Below are 16,777 nucleotides of genomic sequence, written 5' to 3'. Positions count from 1 at the left end.
GATATCCTTCCCTTGTTCTCCCTTTCCCCTTTCCCCCTCTCTGTTTCGTATATATACGCTCCGAGCCGGAAGCAATAAAGATTCATGTCCCAACCTTCGAACGGCGTGCTGTCGCATACAGTAAGACACGGCACGTGTGTCGTAACTATGTAAGAGTGGCGACGAGGCCAGACAGAACCCTCGAGGTGAAAAATGAATTAAGCCAGGCAGTTAAGCAGGAAACAGCGGCGGCGGAAATACCGACCATGGCTCATCAACTACCGGAATACGATGACCAGTCCGACAACTGGAAGGCTTACATCACGAAGGCAGAAGATTATTTTGAGGCAGCTGGCGTCAGTGACTCGGGAAAGAAGAGGGCGCTGCTGGTAGCAGCATGGAGTACGCGCACCGTGCAAGTGCTCTCAGGACAGGTTGCACCGAGGAAGCCAAACTCGCTTACGTACGAGAAAGCAGTGAAAGTTTTGGATGACTACTTCGACCCCAAGCGTCATGAAATAACGGAGAGCTATCGGTTCTTCAATCGCTGCCAGTTGGAAGGTGAGCGCATTCAACAGTTCATCGTTGAAGTTCGCCGGATTGCGGATGGCTGTAATTTCGGTGGCATGCTAGACCGGATGCTTCGCGACAGGATCGTCTGTGGAGTGAGGTCAAGCGCTGTTCAGAAGCAGCTATTAGCGAAAACAGATTTGACGTTGAGGGAGGCTGAAACAATTGCCATATCAGCTGAAGCAGCGGAAGAAGATGCAAAGAATATGTCATCTGACATTGAACCCGTGCTCAAGGTCAGTGCACGACAAGCTGATGAACTAGTGTCGGTATGTGGGCGTTGCGGAAGTCAGAAACACAACAGAAACGCCTGCGGCTGGGCGAAAGCGAGGTGTTACCACTGTGGTGTATACGGCCATCTGGCGAAGATGTGCCAAAGCGACGTGCGGAAAGGACGCCCAAAAGCTCGTTCACAATGCAGGCAAGGAGAAGCGTTTGCAGTAACAGCGGATGTCACTGAGGAAAATGCAGACGGTGCGCACATTTGGACACTAACCGCACCCTCCAATGGTCGGCTACCACCACCTATTCTTCGTACTTTCACATGGTGTGGCATTGACGTACCTATGATTGTGGACACCGGTTCACCGGTCTGTGTTGTGTCCAAAGAGATTTTTGAGAAAAACCGTGAACATTGGCCGCAATTAGAAACCGCATTCATTAAGCTGTCCTGTTATCTTGGAGAACTTCCAGTATTAGGGAAACTGAGTATGTCAGTGTCCTACAACGACAAGGAGGTCAAAAGTTCCTTGATGGTCCTGAACTGTTCAGGTCCGAGCCTCTGTGGACGAGAGTTGATTTCCAAGTTCAATGACGCAGGATCCTCGGTGTTGAACGTATCAGTGCAACAAAGCTCCGGTCCAGGAAGCAGCCGTACCCCCGCCATTCATGCCGTCCTGTCACAGTTCAATGACGTCTTCAGCCCCGAGCTGGGTCTAATTGACGGACACCCTGTCCATCTGAAGCTCAAGGAAGGCGCCATGCCGAAATTTTGTAAGGCCCGTTCCCTTCCATTTGCTTTACGCGACAAAGTTTCGAAAGAGATTGATAGGCTCGTAACGCTTGGAGTACTGTCACCTGTAACGCACGCCGAGTGGGCTACTCCCATCGTGCCCCTAATGAAGAAGAACGGCGCGGTTAGAATCTGCGTTGATTTTAAGGTGACCTTGAATCCCACCTGTGAACTGGAGCAGTACCCGTTGCCAGCTATTAATGACATTTTCGCATGCCTGAACGGTGGGGACTGCTTCAGCAGGCTGGATTTAAGAGACGCGTATAACCAAGCTCCCCTCTATGAGGACTCAAGGAAGATGTGCGTAATCAATACACACCGTGAGTTGTTTTGCTACAACCGACTGCCGTTCGGCATAGCTTCCACGCCTGCCATCTTCCAGCGGAAAATAGAAACAGTTCTGCAGGGCCTGACAAGTGTTCAGGCTTACCTTGACGACGTTTTGGTATCAGAAAAACTTGGTAGCACCGACACGTTACGACAAGTACTGCAGCGCTTTCGTGAACATGGAGTGAAGCTCAGACTTGAGAAATGCACCTTTCGCCAAGAGGCAGTGACGTATCTGGGTCATAAAATTGATCGTGAAGGTCTGCATCCAATAGAGAAGCATGTTGAAGCAATCGCGCGAGCCCCCGACCCAGAAAACGTTCAGCAGTTGAGGTCGTTTCTGGGCATGATTACATTTTATTGAAGTTCGTGCCCAACATGTCTTCCGTCCTTGCACCGCTGTACAAGTTATTGGAGAACAGCACACGTTGGTTCTGGGGACATGCACAAGAAGCAGCTTTTCGTGAAGCAAAAAAATGCCTTCGGGAAGCGGCTGTGCTGGCTCACTATGATCCCGAGAGACCCCTCAAGCTAGAATGTGACGCTTCACAGGACGGAATAGGGGCCGTGCTTTTTCATACATTCGGAAAGATAAACAAACCTGTCGGGTTCCGTTCTAGAACGCTAACAAGGGCTGAGAAAAATTATTCCCAGCTTGAGAGGGAAGCCCTTGCTCTTGTGTTTGGAGTGTCCAAATTCCGTGATTATCTCGTAGGCCAAGAATTCGTATTGGTCACCGACCACCAGCCGCTCGTGGGCCTGCTGAAGACGGATCGACAAACTCCAGCATTGGCAGCCGCCAGAATACAGCGCTGGGCGCTGTACTTAGGCGGATTCCGCTATCAGCTTCAATACTCTCCTGGTAAACAACTGCTCAACGCTGACGCCCTTAGTAGACTGCCACAACGGACGTCTGAGCCGAAGCCACCAGAAGCGGACCCACCAGACTATCTGCTGGCCTTGACTGTGTTCGATGAGGAAACTGTCAGTTGAGGAGCTAAGGCAGTTGACTGCTGGTGACCCTGCTCTCAGTCAAGTTATGCGATTCACAAAGAACGGTTGGCCGCCCTGCGCAAAAGGCTTGAGCACGAGTGTCGCACCTTTTTGTGACAAGAAATTGGAGCTTTCTTTGGCCCACGGGTTGTTATACTGGGGCCGGCGAGTAGTCGTTCCGATGGAGGCGCAACGTCGCATATTATACGTTTTGCATGAGACGCACTAAGGATCGTCCGCTATGAAGGCGGTGGCTAGATCGTCATTCTGGTGGCCAGGGTTAGATCGCGAAATTGAGGCACTGACAGCGTCATGTCAGAGTTGTGTTCAAAACCTGCCCATGCCAGCTACAGCAACGCCAAAAAGTTGGCCCGCTACTGTTGAAAAATGGGCAAGGGTGCATATCGAATTTGCGGGACCTATAGCAGGGAACATGATACTCGTGGTCGTGGACGCATACAGCAAGTGGATTGAAGCTGTGCCACTCCGACAAGCAAATGCTTCATGCACGATCAACTGCCTGCGCGGTATCTTCTGCAGATTTGGCGTGCCACGAACCATCGTATCCGATAATGGAACGCAGTTTACCGCTGACGAGTTCGCTACTTTTGTCAAGAGGAACAACATAACGCATCTGCGCACAGCTGTATATCACCCTCAATCGAACGGACTAGCAGAAAGGGCTGTCAGTACAATTAAGGACGGCCTCAAGAAGATTGGTGAGGGGCGGTTGGAAGATAACATAAACAGGCTGCTTTTCAATTACAGGACACCTAACCGCTCTGGAAAATCACCGTCAGAGCTGCTCTTCGGATACAAAATTCGATCCCGTTTGGATACATGTTTCCCTCCTGTACACGCAAGGCCAGCCAACGAAGCAGACGAGTGGCCACTGCCATTGCCTGAAGCTACCGTGTACGCCCGCAACTTCGGAACGGGTGAGAAATGGACTCCAGGAATTGTAGAGTCTACAACAGGCTCTCGGATGGTGAGCATTCGAACACCAGCTGGATCAGTAAGACGACAGGTTGACCAGGTGCGGAACCGGGAAGATGCGACGCCACCGCTTGGTAAAGACCAAGAAGCGGCAAATCGAGAATCGAGAACAGGTACTCCTCGCGACTACCCATTGTCGCCGAGAACGCCAGCCGAACAAGGGGTCATAACAGAACCTGAGCATGAACTTCAGCCGGAACTCGCAGGGAGCAACGCTGAACCCGTGAGATCACCCCAAGCCTTGCGGCGCTCTACACGTAAAAGAAAACCAGTACAGCGACTTCAGTATTAAGGGAGAAGAGATGTTGTAAAGTGACGTCAGCCGCAATCAGACTGCCTTGCAAGCGCTGACGGCACGTGCGTTTATCGTTTGATATCCTTCCCTTGTTCTCTCTTTCCCCTTTCCCCTCTCTGTTTCGTTTATATACGCTCCGAGACCGAAGCAATAAAGATTCATGTTCCAACCGTCGAACGGCGTGCTGTCGTATACAGTAAGACACGGCACGTGTGTCGTAAATATGTAACACCGTCTCATGATCCGGATCCGCGGTCACTACCTGCCCTAAATAGATGTATTCCCTTACCACTTACTCTTTATTGGGATTTTGTTGCTTTCTTTATGGAGGACTACGGTGGCTGTGGAGCCGCTATAGATATATTTCGGTATTTTTACATACGGCTCGTCCACGCCCTGGTTCCGTAATGCCTCCATGACTGCTGAGGTTTCGAAAGAATCAAACGCTTTCTCGTAATCAATGAAAGCTATATATAAGGGTTGGTTATATTCCGCTCATTGCTCTATCACCTGATTGATAGTGTGAATATGGTCTATTGTTGAGTAGCCTTTACGGAATCTTGCCTGGTCCTTTGGTTGACAGAAGTCTAAGGTGTTCCTGATTCTTATTGCGATTACCTTAGTAAATATTTTGTAGGCAACGGGCAGTAAACTAATCGGTCTATAATTTTTCAAGTGTTTGGCGTCCTCTTTCTTATGGATTAGGATTATGTTAGCGTTCTTCCAAGATTCCGGTACGCTCGAGGTCATGAGGCATTGCGTATATAGGGCGGCCAATCTTTCTAGGACAGTGTTCCCACCATCCTTCAACGAATCTGTTGTTACCTGATCCTCCCCAGCTGCCTTCCCCATTTGCATAGCTCCCAAGGCTTTCTTTACTTCTTCCGGCGTTACTTGTGGGCTTTCAAATTCCTCTAGACTATTCTCTCTTCCATTACCGTCGTGGGTGCCTCTGGTACCGTATGAATTTCTATAGAACTCCTCAGCCACTTGAATGATCTCATCCATATTAGTAATGATATTACCGGCTTTGTCTCTTAACGCATACATCTGATTCTTGCCTATTCCTAGTTTCTTCTTCACTGCTTTAAGGCTTCCTCCGTTCTCGAGAGCATGTTCTATTCTATCCATATTATACTTCCTTATATCAGCTGTCTTACGCTTGTTGATTAACTTGGAAAGTTCTGCCAGTTCTGTTCTAGTTGTAGGGTTAGAGGCTTGCATACATTGGTGTTTCTTGATCAGATCTTTCGTCTCCTGCGATAGCTTACTTGTATCCTGTCTAACGGAGTTACCACCGACTTCTATTGCACTCTCCTTAATGATGCCCATAATATTGTCGTTCATTGCTTCAACACTACGGTCATCTTCCTGAGTTAAAGCTGAATACCTGTTCTGTAGCTTGATCCGGAATTCGTCCATTTTCCCTCTTACCGCTAACTCATTGATTGGCTTCTTATGTACCAGTTTCTTCCGTTCGCTCATCAGGTCTATGCTAATTCGAGTTCTTAGCATCCTGTGGTCAATGCAGCGCACCTTGCCGAGCACGTCTACATCTTGTATGATGCCAGGGTTCGCGCAGAGTACAAAGTCGATTTCATTTCTAGTCTCACCATTCGGGCTCCTCCACGTCCACTTTTGGCTAACCCGCTTGCGGAAAAAGGCATTCATTATCCGCATATTATTCTGTTCTGCAAACTCTACTAATAACTCTCCTCTGCTATTCCTAGAGCCTATGCCATATTCCCCCACTGACTTGTCTCCGGCCTGCTTCTTGCCTACCCTGGCATTGAAATCGCCCATCAGTATACTGTATTTTGTTTTGACTTTACCCATCGCCGATTCCACGTCTTCATAGAAGCTCTCGACTTCCTGGTCATCATGACTAGATGTAGGGGCGTAGACCTGTACAACCTTCATTTTGTACCTCTTATTAAGTTTCACAACAAGACATGCCACCCTCTCGTTAATGCTATAAAATTCCTGTATGTTACCAGCTATGTTCTTATTAATCAGGAATCCGACTCCTAGTTCTCGTCTCTCTGCTTAGCCCCGGTAGCACAGGACGTGCCCGCTTTTTAGCACTGTATATGCTTCTTTTGGCCTCCTAACTTCACTGAGCCCTATTATATCCCATTTGCTGCCCTCTAATTCCTCCAATAGTACTGCTAGACTCGCCTCACTAGATAACGTTCTAGCGTTAAACGTTGCCAGGTTCATATTCCAATGGCGGCCTGTCCGGAGCCAGGGATTTTTAGCACCCTCTGCTGCGTCGCAGGTCTGACCGCCGCCGTGGTCAGTTGCTTCGCAGCTGCTGGGGACTGAGGGCCGGGGTTTGATTGTTGTGTTCATATAGGAGGTTGTGGCCAGGTACTGCACCAGGGTGGCCAATCCTGCTCTGGTGAGGGAGTGCGTTACCGGTTCTGGTCACTGGGATCAGGCCACACTCCAGGCCTGTTTTATGCAATTTTATCAACACGCGGATTTTTTAAAAAAATCCGGTGGAAAATTGCCGGCACCGGCATTCGAACCACGGACCTCTTGCACGCGAGGCGGGTGTTCTTCCTCTACGCCACCGCTGCATTTTTTTTTCTATATCCATGACTATATCCATGATCGACCCACAAAAACCGCGAGATCTTCACCAGATAGACGCTATAGAAAAGTGGGTTCAACTGGCCAAGGAAGTTTCACTGTAAAAAAAAACAATAAGAAAACATGTAGATACAAATAACATCGAAGGTAATTATCTAAGTAAGCGAATAGCCATTAACCATCCCTTATACAGGCGTTCAGGGCAATTACTTTCTGGACGCGATATTCCGTTTCTTCAGCACTCTGCGCAGCGTATAGCGGAGCGCGCTTTCTCGACACCTGCATGACGACGATTTTCCAATTTCTCTTAGGTGAGAACACGATCTGGTGGCACCTTCAAGAACCTTTCATTTGCTAAAACGGATACCAATGAGTACTCCTAATGCTGCACACTGCAACCGCGAGGTCAGGTGGTTTAGCGATAATTGTGACTTCTCACGGCCGCTGTGCAGCATTGGCACTGTTCGCTTCGTGCCAGGAAAGAAAGTTGCGTTGGTGTTCGCTGTAGTAAATGAAAGGTTCTTGAAGGGAGCCACGAAAGCGTGTTCTCACCCAGGAAAAAGTGGAAGAACTCCGTCGTCCACAGACGGAGAGAGCACTCCAACGCGATGCTGCGCAGAGTGCTGCACGTTGGACGCGAGAGATAACGCAGATTTTCCCTCTCACTTTGCGCTAAGGCACGTGACCTCGGCGCCAACGGAAAGGGGGAATCCAATATTTCCGTGGTATACTATGCAACGCACGCGGAGGCGAAAGGGGAATAATTTTCTTCGAGCAATGACGTCCTTCGGTAAGATTCTGAAAACTGGCACGGTAGACAGGGAAAGCTATTCATTTTAAGAACGCAGGCACAGATCACTCCCAGGTGCTCGCGTGGTTGGGTTTCTCATGACAAATTCCCTATAAAAAGGACCGTTTTAGAGGAAAAATCTAATGTGTCTCCTTGAAGGGTTCGAATAATTACGAAGTACTGCTGAAATGTGGTGCTTATCCCCACGACGAAACGGGTAGCCCGATGAGCGTGCTTCTAACGATATACTTTTACCCTTTCGTGCACAATGAAAAGCTTCTGAAGACCCCTTTTTGGAGGTCAACATCGTGGACCATTGGTTGCAGGAATAAAGGTAGTTCCTTTAAGGGCAAAAACATGTGTACTGTGTTGCCCTTTTTTTTTCTCGATAAAGAGTAAACAACAAGGATTCATTGCTAGCTTCGCCTCTAAAACCCTTGAGCTACTGCCATGCGTTTTGCTGAAAGGCTCACGAAAAGTCCCTAACAGAAATGTGAATCATTAGCCAAGTTTACTAAGCTTTACGTTCGTAACTACTCTTTACCATTGGCCGGCAGCTTTCATTAATATGTCCAGCATTGAGATTGGCCGTTATTTTTCCTTACGAACAGTTATAGCGTAACAATATTTTTTGAATGCGGGCCCAGGCTTTTGACGCACGAACACAAAGGCAAGCACAACGTTGAAATACCCAAGACAGCCGAGACATTTACTTGCAGAAGCTTCTCTTCGGTTTGTGTCTGCGTGGGTGTTTTAAGGCTAGATTGCCCGAAAAATACAAGAACTCAAGAAATACTTAGAATTTTATTGTGTATAGATTGCCACAGAATAATGCCCGTAGGCGTGTACATTTCTTTTTGTACAAGGACCGCCAGATAAAGAACACGAAACGACAAAGGCATGTACACAACATGTATAAATGCATGTACTCGGCACAAGAAATGGACTACAGAAGGAGAAAATGGGCACTGTGGCAGACAGATCCCACTTATGGTTAGGCGGCGGGTAATCTATGTAAAATACATGTAAATATATACTTCACGATATAACGATTGGCTTTATTTGTTCTTGGTAACGTGCCCTTATTACAACAGGCCGTAGTAACGACACACTGGAATGACAGAAAACGTTCCATATGCGAACATGTTCCCACTACAGGTGAAACTCGATTTAACGAAGATCCCGAAACCACGCGCGAATTATTTCGTTAAGTCGGGAAGTTCGGAAAATTGAGCAAGGAATTTTTAGGTTCTTCAAAACCTAAAATGGTAACGTAGCGACACCAAAAAAAAAAAAAAAAATACCGCGGCATTGTATTTGCCGCTAACCCACGCCTGCGCGTGTAAAAACTCCGCGAGGGCGGCCAAATACCGCCGCCCGTAGCGCCATCTAGTAGTTATGACTCACATAACTAGCGATTCCTGAGTCCGTTGTTCTGTGCATGGGCGCGGCGTACAGCCACGTGAAAATAAAGCTAGGGTCGTGACTAGGATGCCTAGCTGTTTTAACGCGATACCGTTAGAGCGCACGCTCAAAGAAAACAAGTCTGCGTCAAAATTCGAAAGAAATCTCAGCTTTTCTTACTGATTTATTTCTGGCAAAGATTCGTTAAATGGGGCTTAATGCAAGCTAGTTTCGTTAATTCGGGTTGATGACAACATCGAACCTTATGGGCAGTTGCCGGGGAATGGAAATTTCCTCGTTAGACGAGGAACTTCGTAAAATCGGGTTTCGTTAGATCGAGCTTTACCTGTATTCCATTACGCATTGTTGTATGCCGTTCTCAGTGCCGAGGCATTACAGAATTGACGGATAAGATGTCACATATCACTATCGAAAAATAGTTGGGTGTGCCCCAGATAAAGTGCTCTTGATGTATTAGATTTATAACATTAGAAAATAGCTGTAACCTCTGTTTATATGAAAGTGCTGTCATTTGTAATGAAATGAGTGTTCACATTACAGATGGTGCAATGTATGACGAGAAGTAAATAAACATCGGCCGAAGGAAAGTGTTTAAAGGTATGGTTTGGAGGGTACCAAGATGTACTAGGAATTCCCCGCCATTTCATACCTCAGCTGCAGTTTCCCCCAAACAGGTGCGGGACTGGTAAACAGAAGGAAAATGAGGCCAATCATAAAGAAGAAAGAAGGAAAGAAGAAGAACTCTACTGTTCGAAGAAATAATGTTAGCAAAGAAAAAAAAACTGTCGGCGCATCCATCCTTTGGAGATGCTTGGCGTCAATAATGCGATTAGCAATCTTTCTTATGGCGGGTGGGGAATTGGGGATGGGGATATGTTTTAAACGTTATGATGATTATTATGATGATTATTGTATCCCCATGCCATCCGTGAATTACGAAAGCTCACACGAATCAACAGACACACGAAATGGCAGTCTCGCTGCCGACTACAATGCCGAACGATACGACGACACACTAAATCTTGTAATCACCACCCCCCTGTTGAAACTCGGTGGCAACTCCCACTCTCCCGTGTATTCTGGCTGCAACTTCGTTGCAATGGCTGCCCCCCGAGCGGCCGCACTCGACGCGAAGGCGTCGCGGATGGGGCGTTGTCGCTAAAATATATGTAAGGCTACGTACCCCTTGTGACACCTTGGCACATCCGTTATGGGGTACTGGCCAAGAGTCGGCACCTACCAATATCACATACGCCATACGGAAGTTGTCTGTTCGGGCACACAGCCAGTAGTACATAGCCAGTGACGAAAGTTGCCTACTAGGCCACGCAGCGGCCAGCAGCAAATTTTTTCCAGCACACTGCCCGGTGGTCCACGTTGCCTTCTCAACAAGACAGCAGCCAACACATATCTAGTGGTCCAAGCTAGTAGAAAACTTGGGTAACTGGGTGAAAGAGGTTAGATATAAACGAAAAAACCGGGAAATGGCTAAAGTTCCCAAATAATGCTAATCACATAAAAAAAAAAGAACAGTAGAGCTATCGCTAGTTGGAGCAGTTAGTGTAACGCGACCTAAGAGAGCAATGTTGAAGATAGAAGCAATAGAATTTTGGCTATAACTAGGTGGTGCATGCCACGATTTGTTTTTCAGCGCCGAACAAAGGACACAGCAGACGCACATACATAAGGTCGCAGAAGACGGCGCACCAACTCCTACTCTGGTTTTAATGGTGTTATCCATGCGCGCATCTTTGATAATAACGTGCATATTTCGCGAATGCCTTTTGGTGAAAATACGGCAATACACTTTGCTGCGTAGTCGTTGTACTACGTCTGCTAACCCGTTGTTTTGCGCTAAAAAGTAAATTAGTAGCCATGGAAGTAGAAAACACAGGCTTAGGTGGAGGAGCCACGCGGAAGCCTAGTGCAGAATAAAATTACGGCTCATTTTTTAGAGTTATAGCTCTACTACTCCAGGTACAAATCCAGAAAACAACTGGTTCCGTAAATATGACCTTCAAGGTCAGCCAAGGTCAGCCAAGGTCAAGCTGGTACTCAGCCAGCCGCTACCGGCGGCTGCTGCGTACGCCGTGCGGGCGCCAATATCTTGAAAGAGATGCGCGATGTGGACAAAGTGGGCGGTCGCGCCGGCCTCATCTTCAAAACGATCTGCGATGTGCTGATAGCTTTGTATCAGGTGTGCTTTCAACGCTTAGTTCGCGTTGAAGCGAGACGCAGCATGAAGGTCAATTCGCTCGCTGCTGCTGCAGCGCCAAACAGCCCCTGTGTGTTGTGGTGCAATCGTACAATTGTAGATGTGGTAGTTGCTGACGGTGCCGAGTAGCGTCAGTACTAGCAGAACCATGCTATCGCTCGATGAATTTGGTTAAACCGCGTTCAACCACGACTATTCTTTAGTACAAGCAAAATAGAAGGCCGCAGGCACCTAAAAGCGCTTGCGATATACAAACAATATCAATAACAGTAAAGCAACCGGAGCCATCAGTTGCAACAGTCATTAATAGCAATGTCCGGAAATATTTTGGGCTCCAATGCAATCTGCGAGTTATAACAGCAATCATACAGAGGGGCCCAAGCGTCACTTACTCAGTGTTGTGTATACTGTTGTGTGTGCACAGCATACGTGTATAGCACACGTTAGTCCCGACATTTCTCATTTCAAATATTTTGCAGGTCGTCAAACGCATGGAATAGGGGAACACATGGCCTCAAAAACAGCAGCCAAAATTCAGTCACGGCAAGTGCGTGTAACGCTTCGAATTTATTTTCTACGCGACCGATGGCAGTACGAAGCAAACGAAATGATCGCTTTTACAGTTTCAGCTGGTCGGCCCAAGTATAAGTCATAATACGCCCCGCCATTTGCAATTGATCTGACGTCTACGCTAACTAGTGCAGCGTTATCAAACGCGCCGACGTCACAATGACGAACGATAAGAATTGAAAAGGTTTAGGGGCTCTGCCCAGTGAATGGGAAGAACTTGCAGCTGCTATATGGCTTTCACGAGTTCTTGCCGGTTCATTTGGTTCGCACATGGGCGTCGCTGCCCTTGCTCCCAACAACCGTAAGGACAAAAGAAACGAATAGCGAGAGCGAGATGGCAAGAGCTTGTGTAAGTGTGGAGTATGCGCAGTTCCACTTTGGCACATCTTAAAAGCAGTGCCATATGTTCAACAAGTTGCCCGAGAAAGATTTAACGCAAGAATCAAAGCGGCAGGACTCTTAACGATTGTACTCCGCAGGCTGTAATTCAAGGAGCTGAACTTTGGTGAGCAGTCCATAAACACGAATATGTCTCATTGAAGTGTTAACTGAATGGAGAAATAGCCTGTCAAGTTGCGCTTCTGTGTATCGTTCGAGCGCGCCTAGCAGTGTCGATTTACATTCGAACCACTCTGCGGCACCGATGGTGACTACTGCAGCCACGTGATGAACGTGCAACTGGTTTCGATGATGAATTATCTGCCGTAAATGGGCATGCGCGACCGTGCAGTCATTATGTGTGACCTTGAAACAGACAATAGAGGTCACGCATATTTCGCAGTTATTGGCCCGACACTGACGGTCTACTGCAATATCATGACAGCTTCTAATCTATCCCTCGTCGTACTGACGGATAAACGAAGCGCCAAACTTAGGCTCTGCTCTTAGTCATTGCTGCAGCATGCGAAGTCGCCAACACCACTGATTCACCAGAGGCAAAAAAGGACAACTTAAGCCCTGTTACTAAAGTTGTTGCGCAAAACTAACGAACGTCTCAGATGTAAATGTCGGCTTTTCTCCTAACGGAGACGCGAAGCCCGAATAATGTGAGGGAGGATGCATAATGCTTTCTTTTTTTAATCCGTGGGTCTTTCGGTTTGCGAGCACTCATGGGCCGGTTTATGGGGAACGTTCATTTTATTTTTGGTCAGGACAAGGGCTTCAAGAAAGCCCGAAGCTACGACAGCTACGGTAATGCCACAGCAATGACACACACCGCAGCGAGGCGATCAGAATTAATTTGTAACCCACTGGGCTCTTTAACCCGTTGACGCGTGCGCTTTGCGTGTACGTATTTCGTGGAGATGTGGCCCCCGGGGCCGGGAAGCCGCGATATCGTCCTCGGCAGCCGAGCCGCCACGACAAGTAGAACAGCGAACATCCGCCAGACCACAATAAAAGGCGTTTGTCACGCGAGTTGCTTTAAAATCTGAGGTTTGTTTCCTGAACAATCCTGAATAACGAGAATTAAACAGTACTCGCATATTAAAAAAACAAAATACCCTACTAATGGCATACAGTTGACACAAATGAGAAGCATTGTGAATCCAGCACTTAACTAGGGGAATTCTTCGCACGCATACACGCGCTTAAACCCCACTGAATTATCGCATACACGTATAGAACTCCGACGCAGTAAAAGGGAAAGGAGTTGCATCTAAAAATGCACATTAGGTGATTTACTTAGGGAGGTATGTTGGCGTCGGGGCGCAGGCCTTTATTTCTGGATTTACATTGAAGGCGATTGAATGTTGAATAAGAACCCACCGTGGTTGCTTAGTGGCTACGGTGTTGGGCTGCTAAGCACGAGGTAGCTAGATCAAATTCCGGTCACAGCGGCCGCATTCTGAAAGGGGCGAAATGCGAGAACACCAGTGAACTTAGATTTATGTGCGCATTAAAGAACCCCAGGTTGTCCAAATTATTCCGGAGTCCCCCACTACGGTATGCCTCATAATCAGATCGGGGTTTAAGATAAGAGGCCAATAGTCCCTCTTACTCATTCCAAACCGGGAAACAAAGATGTGATTATAGTAAACGCTGCGCTCAAAAACGCGCGTCGCTAAAATGAATTGATCTGATTTATCACGTGAAGCACTTGTTATCTACAAAGTACGCAGCGTTATAAATATCTCAATATTGTCCGAACATATAAATTATTTAGGTCTCGGGGCTAGTTTAATGAATGTTCAGTTTATTTCCACATGTTTACTTAAGCAATTACTCCAATCTTTTTGAGGCAAGCGACAGCAATTGCGAATTATGTCTCAGATGATTTTCGTGAAAATCCTGAGTAAAATACATAACAGCCCACAGCGAAGAAAAAAATAAAATAAAGCTAAATAAAATAAAACTACAAACTAATTTTCTGACATAGCAGACGCACAACGGAAAGCGCTATGGGCACAACGGAACGGGAATAGGCAGAAAAAAAAATTCAACTAATCTATTCACCCAAGTAAGTCTCGAGAGCTTCCGACAGTTTTGATTAAAATACTTAATCTAAGCGACTACATTCTCGGATACAGGAAACAACCATCAAGACCCTGTAAAGTATTGTTCCAAGGAAATGCGAATTTCAATTGTCTATCAGCACTCTGACTCTTCCACAATGTAAGTTGGCCAGTGATGCCCAGATGATGCACCCTTGTTCAAAAAATGTGGTAAATGCCCGCTGCTTCCGCTTGGCCATACGCTAGTGCTTAAGCCTCGCGTTTACCACCTGCCGCTGAACATGCTTGTACAAAAAAAAAGGACTGTGATGCCGCGAGGTGCACTAGTGTCGCCAGATGAGCGGCCTCAGAAACAGCGCCGTTAGGTGGCGGTTAGCAGTAGTCCTCTTCGATGGAGCAGCTTCGCCTGCCGAGAGTCTTGCATCGGCAGGTGAGCAGCGCGTAGATGTCGGTCCGGATGCGAGGGTTGCTGAAGAAGTAGATGAATGGGTTGATGGCGCTGGCCGTCTTGCAGAACAGCGGCGGCACAACGGCCACCAGATGCGGCACCGCAGAAGCCTTGCCAAACACGGCCCACAAGCAGAGCACAGCGTATGGCGTCCAGGCCGCGAAGAACGTTGCCACAATTAGCACCACCATCTGCATACAGACAAAACGACAGCACGAACATAAGTTAGGCAAGCGTTTACGCAGTGACTTGCTTGCACACCAAGACCATCGCGTCGTCAATTTTTTAGGCATTTTATTGGCACTGACAGCGCCTCATTTTGCCTCTCACAGGCGCCTAATGCTCATTTTTGCAGCTACGTAACGTTTTGTATTAAGTATGCGTCTTTCCTTGTTGGCGTTTATACCTGTGATGGCGTTTATACCGTTTGCATTCGGCTTTGGCCTTCTACTGTTTGTCAGGGGATCTGAAGCTTACCGTATACACCCTTAGCATTTGTACATTCTAAGGCATTTTTGTGCATTCTTGCATCATCGTTTGCACTGAAATGTCTCAATGCGCATCACAAAAAAAAAGAAAGAAGAAACGGAAGTCGACATATGTAAGGGCACTGTTTGCGTACAGGACGAATCATGAAATAAAAACTGATAGCGTACATTGGCGTTGACAGCGGCATTAAACACAAGACTTCAAGTGGTTCGTGGTGTGTATTATTCGCATGCATTTGGACAGCGAAGAGATGGCCATGTTCTATAGACTACGTAGTCAGTGGCGTAGCCAGAAATTTCGTTCGGGGGGGGGGGGGGGGGGGGGGGCTCACATTGCAGCTCGCCCTCCTCCTTAAGAAGCTTTAGCTCGGGTGCTCATCTAAATACATGTAAATAAGTTTTTCTCGGCAACCTATACACCAAATTTGACCAGGTTTGTTGCATTTAAAATAAAACCTAATTTCTACTCACTTTTCGTTTCGAATTTTTCATTTAGGTTATCAGTTCTTTATTAAAAATTGAAAAAATCACAAATTTTCAGAAAACGAAACTATCAAGTTTAACACTCTGTAACTCAACAATGAAAAATAACATCGCAATTCTGTGAATTGCATCTAATAGTACATCTACAGCGGTCAAAATTAATATGTTACGCATGAATCTCAAAAAATTTAGTATTATAGAAATACGGCTTTTGCAGAACCCTTGTACATAACGTAACCAGTTCACGTACGATGCAAATTGACATATCAAATTTGTCCGCTTTGACTGTTATAATAGATGTCGTTTAGAGATCCGCGATATCTGTTCTTGATGCAGAGCTATTAGCTTTAAACGTCGTCCTTCTATTTTTTTTCGTACTTTTGAATTTCAAGATATTTAAACTAAATTCAGACCCTAACTCGTAATTCGGCTTCTAACAGACACTAGAATTCAACTTGCTCTCTCCAGTGGAAAAAATTTCAAGAAAAGCCATCGCGGAGTTATCTCAGAAAAGTGTTTCTGCGTTTTACATGTACTTGAATAGGCCGTGTCGAAGTTAGGCCCGAGCTAAAGCGTCCTCTTAAACAATTTGTCGAGGTTTCAAATACATGAATAATAACTGCACTGTCATTGCCAAAGATGCTGCAAACGAATTCTTGAACGCTACACACTGTCAAAACAAGTAAAATATGCGTTTTTTTCATAAAAGAATGTACTCGTATGTGCCAAAAATTGTGCCCAGAATACGTAATATCAACGCTACCATGTTTTTTGCCTATCTAATAAGTAAAGAAAATATCACACGAACTTTAGAACTATATCAGTTCGAAACCAGCCAAGCAGTGCATGACGCTGATATGAAAAATGTAAAGGCCATGAAATGAACAAGTTGATGACAGACAGGTGTTAATGAAACTTTGTCATTCAATAACCTTGTTCACATTCTTGTACATATGCAACGGCCAGTGAAAAATCTCAATGACGCTGTCATTTGTTCGAATGTATTAAGCAGGAGCAGTTGTGTGTCCGGTCGTGTGTCGTGAGTTATTGCATCGAAATTATAATCGCAACAGAGAGCACGTATAAAAAGCGGGAGTTCTGCAAAATATACGAGGGCGAGTCAAATGAAAATGAGCCA

At 46.5% G+C, this 16,777-nt stretch overlaps 2 protein-coding genes across 2 annotated transcripts in view; one reads left to right on the top strand and one right to left on the bottom strand.

Annotated features, from left to right (window-relative positions):
- The first annotated feature begins 245 nt into the window (after window positions 1–245).
- On the top strand, window positions 246–11,093 carry LOC126548369 (uncharacterized). The gene is made up of 5 exons (XM_055063513.1): window positions 246–540; window positions 1,414–1,542; window positions 2,628–2,780; window positions 3,751–3,951; window positions 10,960–11,093. Exons 1-5 carry the CDS (start codon window positions 246–248, stop codon window positions 11,091–11,093), a joined length of 912 nt encoding a protein of 303 aa, XP_054919488.1.
- LOC126547884 (visual pigment-like receptor peropsin) overlaps window positions 8,343–16,777 on the bottom strand; it is a 694,884-nt gene continuing 686,449 nt past the window's right edge. The window contains exon 6 of the mRNA XM_050195912.2: window positions 8,343–14,859. Within this exon, the coding sequence (XP_050051869.1) occupies window positions 14,593–14,859 (267 nt within the window). The 3' untranslated portion in view covers window positions 8,343–14,592. The remainder of the gene's footprint in view (window positions 14,860–16,777) is intronic.

The sequence above is a fragment of the Dermacentor andersoni genome, chromosome 1 (assembly GCF_023375885.2).
Source record: "Dermacentor andersoni chromosome 1, qqDerAnde1_hic_scaffold, whole genome shotgun sequence".
Classification (NCBI taxonomy): domain Eukaryota; kingdom Metazoa; phylum Arthropoda; class Arachnida; order Ixodida; family Ixodidae; genus Dermacentor; species Dermacentor andersoni.
This window is presented reverse-complemented; position numbering and strand designations above follow the sequence as displayed.

Excerpts from the sequence above, each read along its gene's own strand:
- LOC126548369 (XM_055063513.1), top strand. The coding sequence starts at position 246 with ATGGCTCATCAACTACCGGAATACGATGACCAGTCCGACAACTGGAAG. Across the intron at positions 2,781-3,750 it reads GCTCAACGCTGACGCCCTTA|CCAACGAAGCAGACGAGTGG; the intron begins GTAGACTGCCAC and ends ACGCAAGGCCAG. Across the intron at positions 3,952-10,959 it reads AGATGCGACGCCACCGCTTG|GTACAAATCCAGAAAACAAC; the intron begins GTAAAGACCAAG and ends CTACTACTCCAG.